We start from the raw sequence: 13,682 nt of genomic DNA, 5'->3' as shown, positions 1-13,682 counted from the left end.
GAATAGCCTACTGGAAGACACTTTAGCAATGCTGTTGACAAACACCATTCTGTAGGCTATGGATATGAAGACCTAAACAGAAGGAAGCTTACAAAAATTATAGATCTTCAGTACACACATTAGAAAACGTGTACTTTGTCACTCACAAATACATTAAATGGAACACTGAACATACAGAACAATTAATTTCATCGGGGCACTCATACCTCATGCTCACAGATTTTGATGATGACTTTTGCTGTTTGTGTCAATTTGTGATTTCCTGAGGAAACAATAAAATGCTTCAACCAAGAAAAGTGTCATGCTAGAACTATGATAAAATCAACAGTTTTCAGATATAAAAGTTATCCATAAAAACAAGAGAACATCCAAACAGACCATATAAAACCAGATGTATGAACTAAATGCTTGCAAAAGCAGAACATCAGCACTTTTCTTCACAATCTAACATTTAATAATTTTTAAATCCTCCTTTTCGAAGCCTATTGCAGCCCTCCTACTACTGACTTACGTTTCAGTAAGGGATGTGCTGTATAATCTTCTCAATTAGGTTTCAATTCAGTGCTGCACAACGCAAAACACTAAAGCAATTTGGGACTGGAACCAGATTATAGGGGTTGGGCCAAGTAATCTTTAAGGGTCCCAACCATTCAATGATCCTATGAATCCAAACCATTCCATGACTCTAATTTATTTGAGATTTTTTCTCTGAGATGGAATAAGCAAGGGACAGCACAGGCTGTACTGGGCCCTACAGTTTTATGCATGCCAGTTGTTTAAAAAAAAAAAATCTGTTGTGTTTAGGCACTGTGGTCATTAACAGGAAAATATTTTCAGTGTAGAAGTCTACAAATTTCTCCATGACTTTGACTATTTCAAAGTTTCATATTTGAGGACACAAGTACCTACCCCCATTGTAAATAATGCAGTTGTGCAAAATCCATTTGGCATCAGCCAAAAATGCTTCAGTGCAACCGTACATTTTCTTTTTAACATTCTGTAAAGAAATTAAGAATGTATTAGGAAATAGAAATCACTAAAATTCAGCTTCTTCCTGAATGTTGTTTCCTTCCACTTATACAATGAACAAGACTGACTCGTGGAAGTGTTCAAGGACAGGACACTGGACAGAGCTGTGGAAGTTGTCCCTGACCACAGCAGGGGGTTGGAATGAGATGAGCTTTAAAGCCTCTCCAACCCAAACCAGTCTGTGATTCTATTGATACTTATTTACTGCAAGACTTAGGATTCTACATGCTTAAGAATCTCTCAAATTCAGGATGCCTTTTAACTGCCTGAAAATGTATGAACTTCCTAAATTAAATTTAAATAGTGAATTATTTATATAAACATCTTCAACATTTCCAAAAAAACTGTTTCTGAACACAGTGCTAGGAACACCATGTTTCTGCAGACAACAGTCCTTGGTTTCTTCTACTGATGTATTATCACTCCACCGCAGTTTTAATTCTTAATTTTCACAAGACCCAGAAAAAATACTGGTCATAGTACATTAGACAATATGTTTGGTATTACAGTCTACCCAGTAGGTAAAGCGATCTGATTATATAAAAATCAGTCCCATAGTCTTGTTACAATTCATACCACAAAGACACCAGCCTCCACAGTCCTGCTGTGTAAGGCCACAGAGAATGAAAACTTGTCCCTTCACCAGGTCCCAACAGAACAAAGTTTTGCAATGCTTCACTCTTCATTAAGCAGTGGAGAAAGGAGAATTTCTTCATTATATGTACTTTCAAATTACTATTGAACTGAGAATTAAAGTCCCATTATCCACCTCTTGACTGTTTCTCTTTTCTTCTACACCTCAGTGCAGCAGAGATTACAGTATTTGTTGAATGATCAGTAAAGTGAGTCTGGAATGACCCCTGGATATACATCAAATGGTCCCTAATTAATGAACCGATGATCCATAAATAGCTTACAAATACGATGATCAAATGAAAACCCTGCTTGAAGACGTCTCTCCTGGAGATCATTCATGGACTCAGATGAATTTAACAGGAGGAAATCAGCAGTGTAAGTTTGTCTTTCTCACACTATTTTTCCTGAACATTTGTTACTGGCTCAGACAAATCAGTGAACTTCAGTTAACATAGGACTGTTTTTAAGCTGTAAATGATAATAATCAAAAAAACACCCCACCCATCAAAATCATTCCAAGCAACTTCTCTCTCCCTGCCCTCAAACATTTAAAAAATGTTACACATAGCAATCAAACTCAAGGAACCTTTCTCTGTTACTTTCATACAAACCTTCTCTAATGTACAAAGGTCCATTGGATGAAAGATATATTCTGCATAATCTGGGTGTTGATCCAGTGAAACTGGCTTTTGAAATGGCTCTGTCTGTTAGGGGAAATAATAAGCCATACTGGTTACTAATACTGAACAGTTTCATCGATTACACAATACTCACTCATTTTTTAATACTATTTCCAGCTGTATTAACAGACCAAATTCTTTAAAGGTAATTATAAAATGTTGTGAGGCAATAAATTATTGGCAGAACAACAGGAACTAAAAGGTCTCATTTAACTGACTTTTTTATATGCTGGATATGACAAATTTCAAAAATTAGGCGATTTTTAAAAGGCACTGGCGTGATTTACTACATACAATGGAACGGGTTTTAACCACACTGAAGAAAAGTTCCTCAGCATTTTAGAAGTACATGATACAACCAACTTCTAAGGTAAACACAATTTCTACTAACAGACAACAATTACATTTTCAACACATATAATGAATATTGTAACAGTGCCAGTGCCTAGGGCTCCTGTCCATATAATATTATTGGGAAGAGATCATGTCTGCCAAATTCTCCTTTTATCTCCAAGACAGCATTGTTCACTTTCAGAAAGTAAGAAACCACTATGTTCCCAGGGAAGACCACTTTGTATTTTTATTGCATCAACTGAAAATACATCCAGAAGTTACATCAAGAAACTACATTTTAAATGCACTTCAAAACAGTCTGTACAACTTAAACTAATGTCTGTGCTAGACAGGTGGCAGATAGCACAGAAGCTGTCACAGACAATCTGATAAACTGAACTAGATTCATCATCCACTAAAGGAAGCAAACCTCAAGATTATGACAAGCACAAGTATTTAAAGAAAAAGCCAATAAAAATTTCCTTACCCCTGGCTGTTTCATTTTCTGTAGTGCAAACTTCAGTAGATATGATAGCTGTTCGATGGTGAGCATTGTCATTGCTTTACTCTGTGTTTCTATGCATTCTGCAACTGTGATTTTCTAAAAGTTCAGATTAAAAAAATATTTTGTCAGCAAACATTTCTAGATAAATCCTTCTCCACTGAAACATTCTAATATTCAAATGAAAGAAACACTATCTTACAAGAAACAGAACATTTCTCAAGATACAGTGTAAGTACTTCAGATGCCTGTTTTACCTGGGTTTTGGTCTGCGTATGTTACCAAAAAAGAAGAAAAAAGGAAAAAAAGGGAAACAGTAGAAAATTATTCAACATCTTCAAGATCACACGAAGTGAATATGTAATATGGAAAATTCCCAAATACAATGTGGGTTCAGAGCAATGTGAGAGTGAAAAAGTCACCTGGGGTCTAATACAATAAGCAATCAGAGAAAAACATGCCATAAACCAATTTGCTTTCATTACAGATACTTGGATGCTAAATATTCTCTCCCCAGAAATCACTGGAGAGGAATGATTAAATTCTTCCTCACTCCACAGCAAAAATTAACAAAATACCCACTTTTTTATGTAGACCCTACGGTGCATTTTTTTCTGCACTGTTGAAAAGCTGATCAGCCCACCAGAAGCAGCACAAGTTAAGCTACTGAAAAGTGCAGAATGTTTTCAGAATTACTGGTGCATGATGAAGAGATCACTCTTTGAAATGGTGCTTCTCTAGAGCTGGAGACACAAAGGAAGTTGAAGACTCATGATAAGGCAAACACAACCCAGGTAACACACAGAGAAAAAGTGGTGAAGCAGAGCCACGGAATCCTCTTTTGTATAAATTTTTCTGGTACCTTGACCAAGAGGCAATGTAGAAATAAACCAGAAACATTTCAGAACACAGAAAATGCTGCTTAAATCTCAAAACCAAGACAGAAATCCGCCCCTCATTTCAAACTAACCTCACATTCTGGGCAAAACCAATCCCCCTCTGGTTCGGCTGTCAGTTTCAGACACTTAGCATGATAAACCCGAGGACACAGTTCACAGCAGAGGACTTGGCCTTCCCGATGACAAACCCAGCAATAGAAATCATTCCGTCCATCCTGTGGTACAACATCAACAGGGTCTGTGGTGAGTGGCTGCTTCATATAGTAAAACGGACCATGTCTTAGTTCTGACTGAAATGTAGGCAAGAAAAACAGGTTTGGTTTCAAAACAAATTTGCATTTTTTCAAATCATAATATTCATAATATATAAGCAAACAGCAATTTACAGAGTTTGATTAACATTTATGCAAGCACAGTATCTTAGTCATCGCACAAAATCACTCATAAAGAAGTTTACTTCTTATTCAGATGTCAAATGAGAATTTGTACTCAAGACCAGAAATCAGTTTTTGTGGCAAGTGAGGGCATTGAGTGCAAGACATGCAATCCAACCAGAGCCAGCAAACGCTTTTAGCTTTAAGAAAGAAGTATTGCTATAAAAGCTATTAGGCCCTCTAAACTCAGAATTTCATGGGGCAGTGCAAGGTAAATACTCATATATTTAGTGCTGGCTAAACCTGGGACAACTGAAGAAGTTAGTCCTGAAACAAGGAGTTGAACACCATGCAAATCTGTGCTAGTTTGCAGCACTTTATAGCTTTGTACCACGAAGCAAGCCAATGCTGAATTTGATTAATAAGCCAAAATGTAGAGAAGGATGACAAAGGAGCAAATTCACATCTTGAGCAGCCACCTCCACTACAGGAGATCTCATTCACCACCTAGATGCATATCAAAATTTAAGACTCACATCTCCACTGGTTTGCCTGCACTAGAAAACAGTGTTAACTTTGTAACCTGCATGAATTTCTCTTCCCTTTGAGCCCAACAGCTCAAAGAAGACACAGCTGATGCCAAAACACAAGCAGTCAAGAGCCTGGGATGGTTTAAATGGGTCAACAGATACCTAAAGTTTGTTAGTATCAGCTATGAAGAGCTGTTAACATTTATTGGAAAACTACATTCTATTTATTAATGTCAAGGGAACTCAAATTCTCTGGTATTCATTATAGTGGTGGTTTGCTGAGGAGGGAAACAATCTTGAAATTTTAGGCATCTTGTTTACTGTGACTCTTTTGTTTGATGTAAAATCACTTGCTTGTGACTTCACTTATAATTATCCAAATACTTGTAGTCTGAAGAACCATTTTGTTTGATTTGCAGGTCATTTTGCAAGTGTCCTATACCATTTATAAATCTACAACTTCCAAGACCCTGGAGCTGTCCCACATCCATGTGATTCACAGAACAGGGCAATCATGCTCATGTTCTCTACCTTTGAGGCATCCTGAACAAAATCAGTCATATTTAATATTTAACATTTTATATTTAATAATGTCCCCAGAAAGCACCAGCATGCCACTAGGAACAATAGTATTTCTAGATACCTAAAGTTACAAAGGACGAGGTTTAATTATTTGAAGGAATAAGGGATCTTCAAGGCAGAAACGACAACTGAAGATGTTACATCTCAAAAAAACCCCCTGATTATCTAACACTGTACAATATGTTAGGCAAAGAAAGGATGTTATCCATAAACATTCTGCCACATAATATTTCACATGATTCTGTGCCAGTTTTGGTGGTTTTCATTTTCTATTCTACAGATGATTAAGGCCAAAAAGACACTTTGCTCCCACCACATAAATGGGCAAAGTGTTACTTTCTATATACACACACTTAATCACATAACATGACAAGAATTTCAGAAGGATGATTCTATGAGATCTTGTGGAATTAGTGGGACAGCACAAGGGTTTAACTCCATTTCAAACACATTACTACAAGAAGCGTTCAAAAAAAGAAACTGCAGTGAGGAAGAGAAAGTTGCAATTTCCAGTGCAGAAACATGTTTTGTTTGCAGCTAAATCCACACACAGCTGTGAGACCAGTATCTCAATCTTTTATACATGGAAAGGCAACTATGGGGCATTTCCTCCACTGTAGATACAGGAAATTACCAGAGGAATTTAATACATATTCCGACTTTGAAGTGGATATAACTAGTATATGCACACTAACTTTGTAAGATTCGAGGACTCTGCTTTAAGACAAACAAAAAACCTGTGAAACTTCCACAGAAATCATAACATCCAAACTGAGAAGTCAATTTTTGCTGGAACATGAGATGAATTAGTTTTCTGTTCAAGGACACTTTTATCATTTAGACATCTATCACCTTACTCTGCCTAAGCCAAGTTTAAGAAACAAAACTAAAGAGGGTTCAGAGACTCGAGAAACCCAAAGAATAAAACTAAAAGACTGAAAATGAAAGATTCAACTGCATCAATTGACCTTTTCACTTGTCCTAGTCAGAATAATATATTTCAGGAGTTCAAATTTTAACAGTTGTTAAAGTTCAAGCTTAACTAGGTGCTAGCTTGTTTTAAAGACTTTAATAAAGTTATTAAGACCTGTAGAACGACATAGAAAACTGAAGAAAACAAACAACAGTATTGCAGTGCAATTTTGAGGATAAAAGGATCTCTATTTAAATTCAGTTTAAATTAATACTGAAGCTAGCAGTAAAACAAGCTGACAATTTAAATTACATTATAACTGACCAATTCAGCGTCAAAAATTCCTGATTCTTCACCTGCCTTAGTTATAGTCTACAATTCCTTAATGCTTTGCTTGAATTTCAGCACTTTAAATACCTGATGGCACCATTCTGAAGATCTGTTAGGGCTTCCACAATATGTAACACAAAGCTACATGCAACTATAATTTTAGTAATGGTATCTTGAAATGTTTAAGTATCTTTGTAATGTAGAATATTAAGTCAGAAGTTTCCGAAGTCAGAGAGGTTGTCACACAGAAGTCAGAGAGGTTGTCACACCTCAAAACAGATTTATCAGTCAATCAAAACTACAACTATCAGCTACATCATACTTCAAACTCAACCTGAGACCAAAACTAGAACCTGTATGCTCAGCTGACATCTGCTCAGCAGTAGAAGAATCTTTAAAACCAATTCCTGCTACCACATAGAAAAGAGTTTGAACCTATTTAGATGTAGCAAATTTCAGGCATGCCCACTTCAAATTTGACATGCAAGACAAAATAAAAGCAACTTGTAAAAGCTAAACAAAACTAAACAGATGATATTTTCTTGCTAACTTGTAATAAACACAGCAAAATAAGCAAGTCTGATTGGTTGTCTTCATTAGATACACAACTTTATTTTATCCTGTACATTTCAGGTCTGAGACACCTGGAAAACAGAAAAGGATTTACCAAGGGGAATGGATCGAGTTCAACAACTGCAACTGTGTTTTCACATTTATTTTTAAAGGCAGGAAGAAAAAGTGGAAATTAATACGCAAGGATTCAATTCCACTGTTTGTAAAACTATCTCTGCATTGCACAGTTACAAGCTCAGACATCAGTGGGGCAACATCTGCCCAGAAAACCTCCAAGATGTAGAGGAATAAATCCAGCTTGCACTGAAGCTCAGCAAAAGCCCAAGTGGCTCCAGTGCACCTCAACATGCAACAGTTAGAGCTCCTGAAATGAAACACAATTGACACTGGGTTTTAAGGCCTGATTTATTCACAGCCTTTGTCCCAGGACAACTGCAGTGAGTAGGAATTTCATTTTCTTTCTTCACCAATGCAATTGTACCAGGATAATGTGGATGCTGTTATGGCAGGAGAACGTACTTGGAACACTCAGAACTTAATCCTGTGTTTATATGCTGGCAAAAACACCCGTGACACAAAAAAGCACTTTGAAAAATATGCAGGCATGTCATTAGTACATCAGATGTGAAGTCATTTCAGTAAGGTTGAGCACTGCTTTCATGTAATCTCTTCCAAGATGATGCAGATGCTTTACAGCATTTGCTATTCAATACAATTCATATAATTCTTTCATGAGCATCATACAATGAATCAGAAATTGTCAAAGAACTTGTGAAGTCAAGTTCTTCTAAGAAGGACACCAAATGCTATCAATTCAGCATTCAGGAGACAGTAAAAATAAGGTTACAAGCATAAACACTGAAAAGTCAGTGTAATCCTTTGACTTAACTAGTTTGGTAAAAGTGTACACTGCCTGCAGTTTTAAGGAAGAGGAGGAATTCTATAGAGTACTGAGGATGGAGCTGACTTTTGTTACTAACTGGCAGTAGGAAAGGACTGCAAGCAGATGAGGAACTTCCACTGACATTATGAGATCTTTGTTAACCTAAGTTATCACACTAACGAACATTTCCGTTTAAGGGTTTTAATTTTAAAAATAGCTATTTTTTGGTTTATTATTGTTATTATATTTCTTCATATTAATTCTCTTCCAAATTGCATTTATTGGTTACACATCTTATTATCTTTATGAAATCACTAAGCAGGACACAGGTGGTCATTTTCAATGATGTAAAACAATAATCAAAGAGCATTGAAATCCAAACTACAATGCTAACTCCTACCTTCACTGCATTCAAAAACTAATAACCATTCCTTAAGAATACATAAAACAGTTTCCTAAAGAGGACTAAGCTTCTGGATCAGCTGTCTCTACATCCTCTAGTGTTTCATATTCTACCATAATAAAACCATGACTTCTCTTACCTGCTCTTTATTATTACTGTTCAATAGACCAGGTTTCTTTTTCTTTTTTATAGGACTTGTTGATGCATCTTGAGGCGAGTGGCCATTGGAGGAATGTGGAGGGCTGGGAAATTTCCGTTTTTGTGCTGTGCGTTCAGCAGAGCCAGGATCTGAAACAGATACAAAGAACATGGGTAAAGCCTGCAAATTCATGAAAAACATTCCAGCTGGGTTATGGTTTATCAGTCACACTCTTCAAAGATTTTTAATTCACCTTTTTAAAACAAGAACATTTACAATTTCATTCTCTCAGAACAAAATTTCAATGATCCCTAATGAATATTAAATGCTCAGCTCAATTACAAAGAACTTACTGATATTTTTCAAAAGAAATAAGTACACAATCAGCTGTACAACACAATCATAGAACAGTGACATGATCCTCACAAAATACAAACGAAAGTTCATCAGAGTTGGGTTAACATGTTTAATTTTTCCTTAAGCTTTTAATGCATGCAATAAAACAAATGGATATGGATATTTTTATAGATAAAACCAGAGGAGTCAGAAGTCATCAACATCGCAGAGAAACAACTGAATCACCCCCAAAACATTTAACTGCACTGAAAAAAAATAAAAAACCCCAGTGATTTTAGCTACTTTCTACACAAATCTATGGAAAATATGGTGCTATATGGTGACTTCTGATTGACCAAAAGCTTGGTAACGTGTCAAGATAACATTTAAGGAAACTATGAATAAATATCAAAAACACATGGAAATATAGATGGAAGGATATATAACTGAGGAGGGAAAAGAAAAGTAGGAGCATTCACCTATCTTGCATTTTGTTAATAGCTTTACCAGGCTAACATCATCTGGAATTTCAACAATTCTAGGAAAAGTGTCTGCCGCTGGTTCTGTAGGCACAGCCATTTTAGCAGTGCTGCCCAGCAGAAATGTAGTGTCATCTCTCAGAGAAACTCCTCTGCTGACATAAGTTATAAAATTTTGGCAAAATGTAGTGAGGCTGGTTTAAATCAACAAACAAAAACTGCCCATGTCTTGAGGTTCGACACTAAGATGTGACTTTCCTCCCTTCCTCCATACCCCTCCCCTTTTACACTGATAGACAGCATTTAGTACCAGTTATCTGCTGACATGTCTTGGCTGAAATCAATCAATACAACATATCTAAGGCCATTATTGTTACTCGTGTTTGGATTCAAGCAAATCTGCCTCCTGCTCCATTTAGCTCAAAATTTAGATTGATTTGACAATACAAAGAACTGCTATGTCACCTATGTGTGTGAAAAATACAGTGTCTGCTTCCTCCCCTCCTTAAGCAATTATGACAATAAAAATGCCAACACAATACAAGTCTGCTGACAGGAAGCTCAGAGGGTTTGTCAGTTTAGCTGATTATGCACAGAAGGTGGCAGAAGAACTCCTTGGGATGGATACGCACCATATATCCCAAGAGAGCTGTGCTAATCCAGTTATCCTGGAAGAAAATGCATCATGAGTGTCACCTAAACCAAAGCCCACAACTAAATCAAAATTATCAAACCTAATACAAAAAAAGCTCTGAAGGCTATTTTTTTCATGAAAGTAGAATTGAGCTTATTCAGCATGGGAATGGTTTGCATTCAGAATGATCCACAGAAACAGCATCATATGGTGTCTCTTCTCATCTTCCATCACCACATTAAGTCATTGTTTCTTTATTATAATTTGCAGTTCTCAAAGTCCTTTCACATATTCCTAAAGGCAGTCATAAGAAAACTACTCCACTGTGAAGTGCAGACCATGCCTTAATCCTCATCTTCCCAAAGCAGGGAGATGTCCAGAATTGTCTCTACAGCAAAAATCCTCCTCAAAGGACTTGCAAGGACTCTGAGCCCAAGTTCCTCACCAGCAAATAAAGCCACCACTGTAACTCCCGCAAGAGACTTGGGCTTTTATTTCCAGATTGTACCTATGCAGGCACAGCTTAAACCAGGAAGGTAAATGGACAGTAGAGTTTTCTGCTTTTTGCCTCTTATTTTGTACTTCCAGGCACAAAACTGCCACCAGTGAAGCACACCAGTTTGCTTTCAGCTCTTCAGTCTCAGATTGCTGGGTTTATCAAGAAGCTGACTGTGACACTACATATATATTGTACCTCAGCTCGAAGTATGAAAATCAGCTGTAAAGTTCCTGCCCTCATAATATGATGCTTTTCACTTTTAAATGTTGTTTCTCTCCTAAACTAAATGATTCAGGGTCAGGAAATGGGTTTAACTGTTATTAGTTAAACCAGAATTGAATTACAATTCAGTCACAGCCAAATCCAAGCTACAATTCAGGAGAAAAGGTGCTGATTAAATACAAATCTTACTAAATGGTTGCACAAACGTGTATGTTTAGTTAAGTAATTTCAAAAACTACATAAGGTGATGTAATTTTCCTCCTAGGTTCAAGTAGCCTGAGTACTGGGGATTTTCAAATCAACGAGTGGTGACTTATCAACAACACAAAAAAATTGACCTGAAATACACTTCATTTTCTTTTTTTTTTTTTTTTCAATTGGCAAGTTATTCAAATGCACAGAAGTTTTCTTGAGGCAATGTAAGATGTAACTGGAAAAATTAAGGAATAGACAGGAAAACAGCAATGCACAGGCATATTCTTTCAGATTTAGTTCTGCTAGAAGAATAGGCTAGAGTCTTTAAATACCATGCTATGTTGCCAATTTACCTAATAATACAAACAATCTTCTAATTCATCTCAAGTAACAAAGGAATGGTCGCACCTAATTGAATTGTTTGAGCTATAGTTTCCAATTCAAATTAACACAAAAAATGCTCAGGCTGCATTTTGTGTGAATTTCTTTCAGTGGGAGTACCCTGTTTAGCACAAACTGCTGCTTCTCCTTCCCTGGCTCTCCCAGTTGTGTGAGCGGAGCTCCTGTTGTGGAGTTGTGAACCAGATCAAGAAATTGATCCCTGTTAAAACAAACAATCTGTCAGGAGGAAAGTTAATTTTTAATTTTGAATCATTTCCTCAGTTCAGTGTTACTTGAAAGAAAGTGAAACAGATCTGGGGGGAAAGAACAAAAGAAACCAAATTTAAGCTCTGCAATAACTTGGTGACTACAACCTCCTACAATTACTTAGGAGGTGGACTCAAGTTTCTGCTCCAAAAAGGAACAGCCAGGATTTCTGCAATCTCTCTGTGACAAGTAAATGTTTTTCAAAAAGTGTTTAATGAGCAAGAATGGTCTCACTTTAAGAACTATCTCACATGGCCAGCTCAGCAGCACCTGGCATGTGATCCTGCAATCCCCCTGCTCCTAACTCAATTCCTGTCACAGTCTGAGCACATCAACCCAAACCAAACTTTTCAGGCAGGCATCAGTTTGTGCACCCACACAGCTTTCTAACTGAAAAGGCTGAGATCACGGGCAATTACTCAGCACTCAGAAGGTTAATAAGAAATTCAATGTTCTGTGTGCTAAATGAAGTGCATTATAGCAAAATAAATTAACATTTCATTGATAAACCAATTGTACTAAAAAGAATTAACTTGCCAAGGAACATCAGTCCACTTATTTGATTTTTTTTCTGTGATTTTGTTTTCTTAGCATCATTTTAAAAATGTGCTTCCAGCTCAAGTGAAAAAATAGACACCTGAAACTACTTTTTCAATTCTCATTAAAAGTTACCTGGTTTTACATCACTAGGTTAGTATTACTTTGTCTGCGATTTTTGTCAAGGTTGACAATAAGCACCTCTGACTGCTCTTACAAACCATTCATTGGGGAACAAGCTAACGTGAGCTTCACCTGAAGCTTAAATCTTTGTTTCTACATGCCATCATGTGACTAAATGATTACTAACTACTGCTCCCAGGAGACAGACTAAAGCATACTTAAACCCTCAAGCAGTTTCATTTCACACTTCATGACTATTTTGTAAGTCCAATTTCATGTGCTGACAATGCACTTCGTAAGCAGATAACTACGGCAATGCGTTAACACAGTTTAGCTTATAAAAACAAACAAAAGTGTATTATTTATATCAGGGATCTTATCTTGCTGCAGCATATGGAGCACAGACCACAACCAAATATTTTTATTCTCTAAGTATTGCAAAGTGCTGCACTGTAAACACTCTATAGCAGTGATTCCTGACAACTGACAAGTTTAGTTCTTCTCAATAAAAGCAGGTGCCAACTCAGAAAACCTGTAAAAGTAGGATGTTGTTTTCCTTGCTTTTCCTGTGATATTCAAATGTAATTCTTCTTGAAAACAAGCAACAGCAATATTCCTTACTGTAAGAACACAGCACAAACTGCTCAGTACCAAAGACCGACAGTGACACTGCCTTTGGCTCTTCCTTCCATACTCCATTTTTGTTATTTTTTTAAACACTTAAGCTAAATGCGGTCAAATCAATTCCAGACTAAAACAATGATGAAATCACATCTACATGTGTAATTCCAGGCATCTCTTGTATTTGTATTATTTTCTCTACCAGTAAAGCCTTAATGAGAGCTCAAATCCACACCTAAGTCAAGGCTTAAAGCACCCTTCCACACATACAATTTGTTTCCTGTTGCCTTCTCTAGCACTGTGGTATGTTCACTAAGGAAGCAAGATGGTTTGGAAAACTGATATGGCCTAAATCAACAAAAAATGGCATGGAGTGTAATCAATAAGAAATATGCAAGAAAATGTAGCAAAACTAAGTTGTCCCATTTGACAGAAGAGGTTTCAATTAATAACTTAGAGGAATTTCAGAATTGCGAAGTCTCACAGATTAATTTATTATTCTGAGGGGTTGTTAAAAGGTTTCTGATTTTTCAAATCCATTACCTATAATACTACAGCAAGATTAATTCTAGTAAAAACTTA

General features: G+C 36.6%; 1 protein-coding gene across 3 annotated transcripts in view; it reads right to left on the bottom strand.

The window, feature by feature from the left end:
- The window catches only part of ZMYND8 (zinc finger MYND-type containing 8), a 49,509-nt gene that overhangs the window by 20,494 nt on the left and 15,333 nt on the right, over positions 1-13,682 (bottom strand). For all 3 annotated transcript variants that reach the window (XM_085079285.1, XM_085079286.1, XM_085079284.1), the window contains exons 3-8: positions 8,807-8,955; positions 4,151-4,369; positions 3,166-3,279; positions 2,277-2,369; positions 910-997; positions 207-262 (exon numbers count right to left, since the gene is read on the bottom strand). In XM_085079285.1, coding sequence (XP_084935411.1) covers positions 207-262; positions 910-997; positions 2,277-2,369; positions 3,166-3,279; positions 4,151-4,369; positions 8,807-8,955 — 719 coding nt within the window. The remainder of the gene's footprint in view (positions 1-206; positions 263-909; positions 998-2,276; positions 2,370-3,165; positions 3,280-4,150; positions 4,370-8,806; positions 8,956-13,682) is intronic.

This window comes from Lichenostomus cassidix, chromosome 20, assembly GCF_008360975.1.
Source record: "Lichenostomus cassidix isolate B80296 chromosome 20, HeHo_3.0, whole genome shotgun sequence".
Lineage (NCBI taxonomy): Eukaryota > Metazoa > Chordata > Aves > Passeriformes > Meliphagidae > Lichenostomus > Lichenostomus cassidix.
This window is presented reverse-complemented; position numbering and strand designations above follow the sequence as displayed.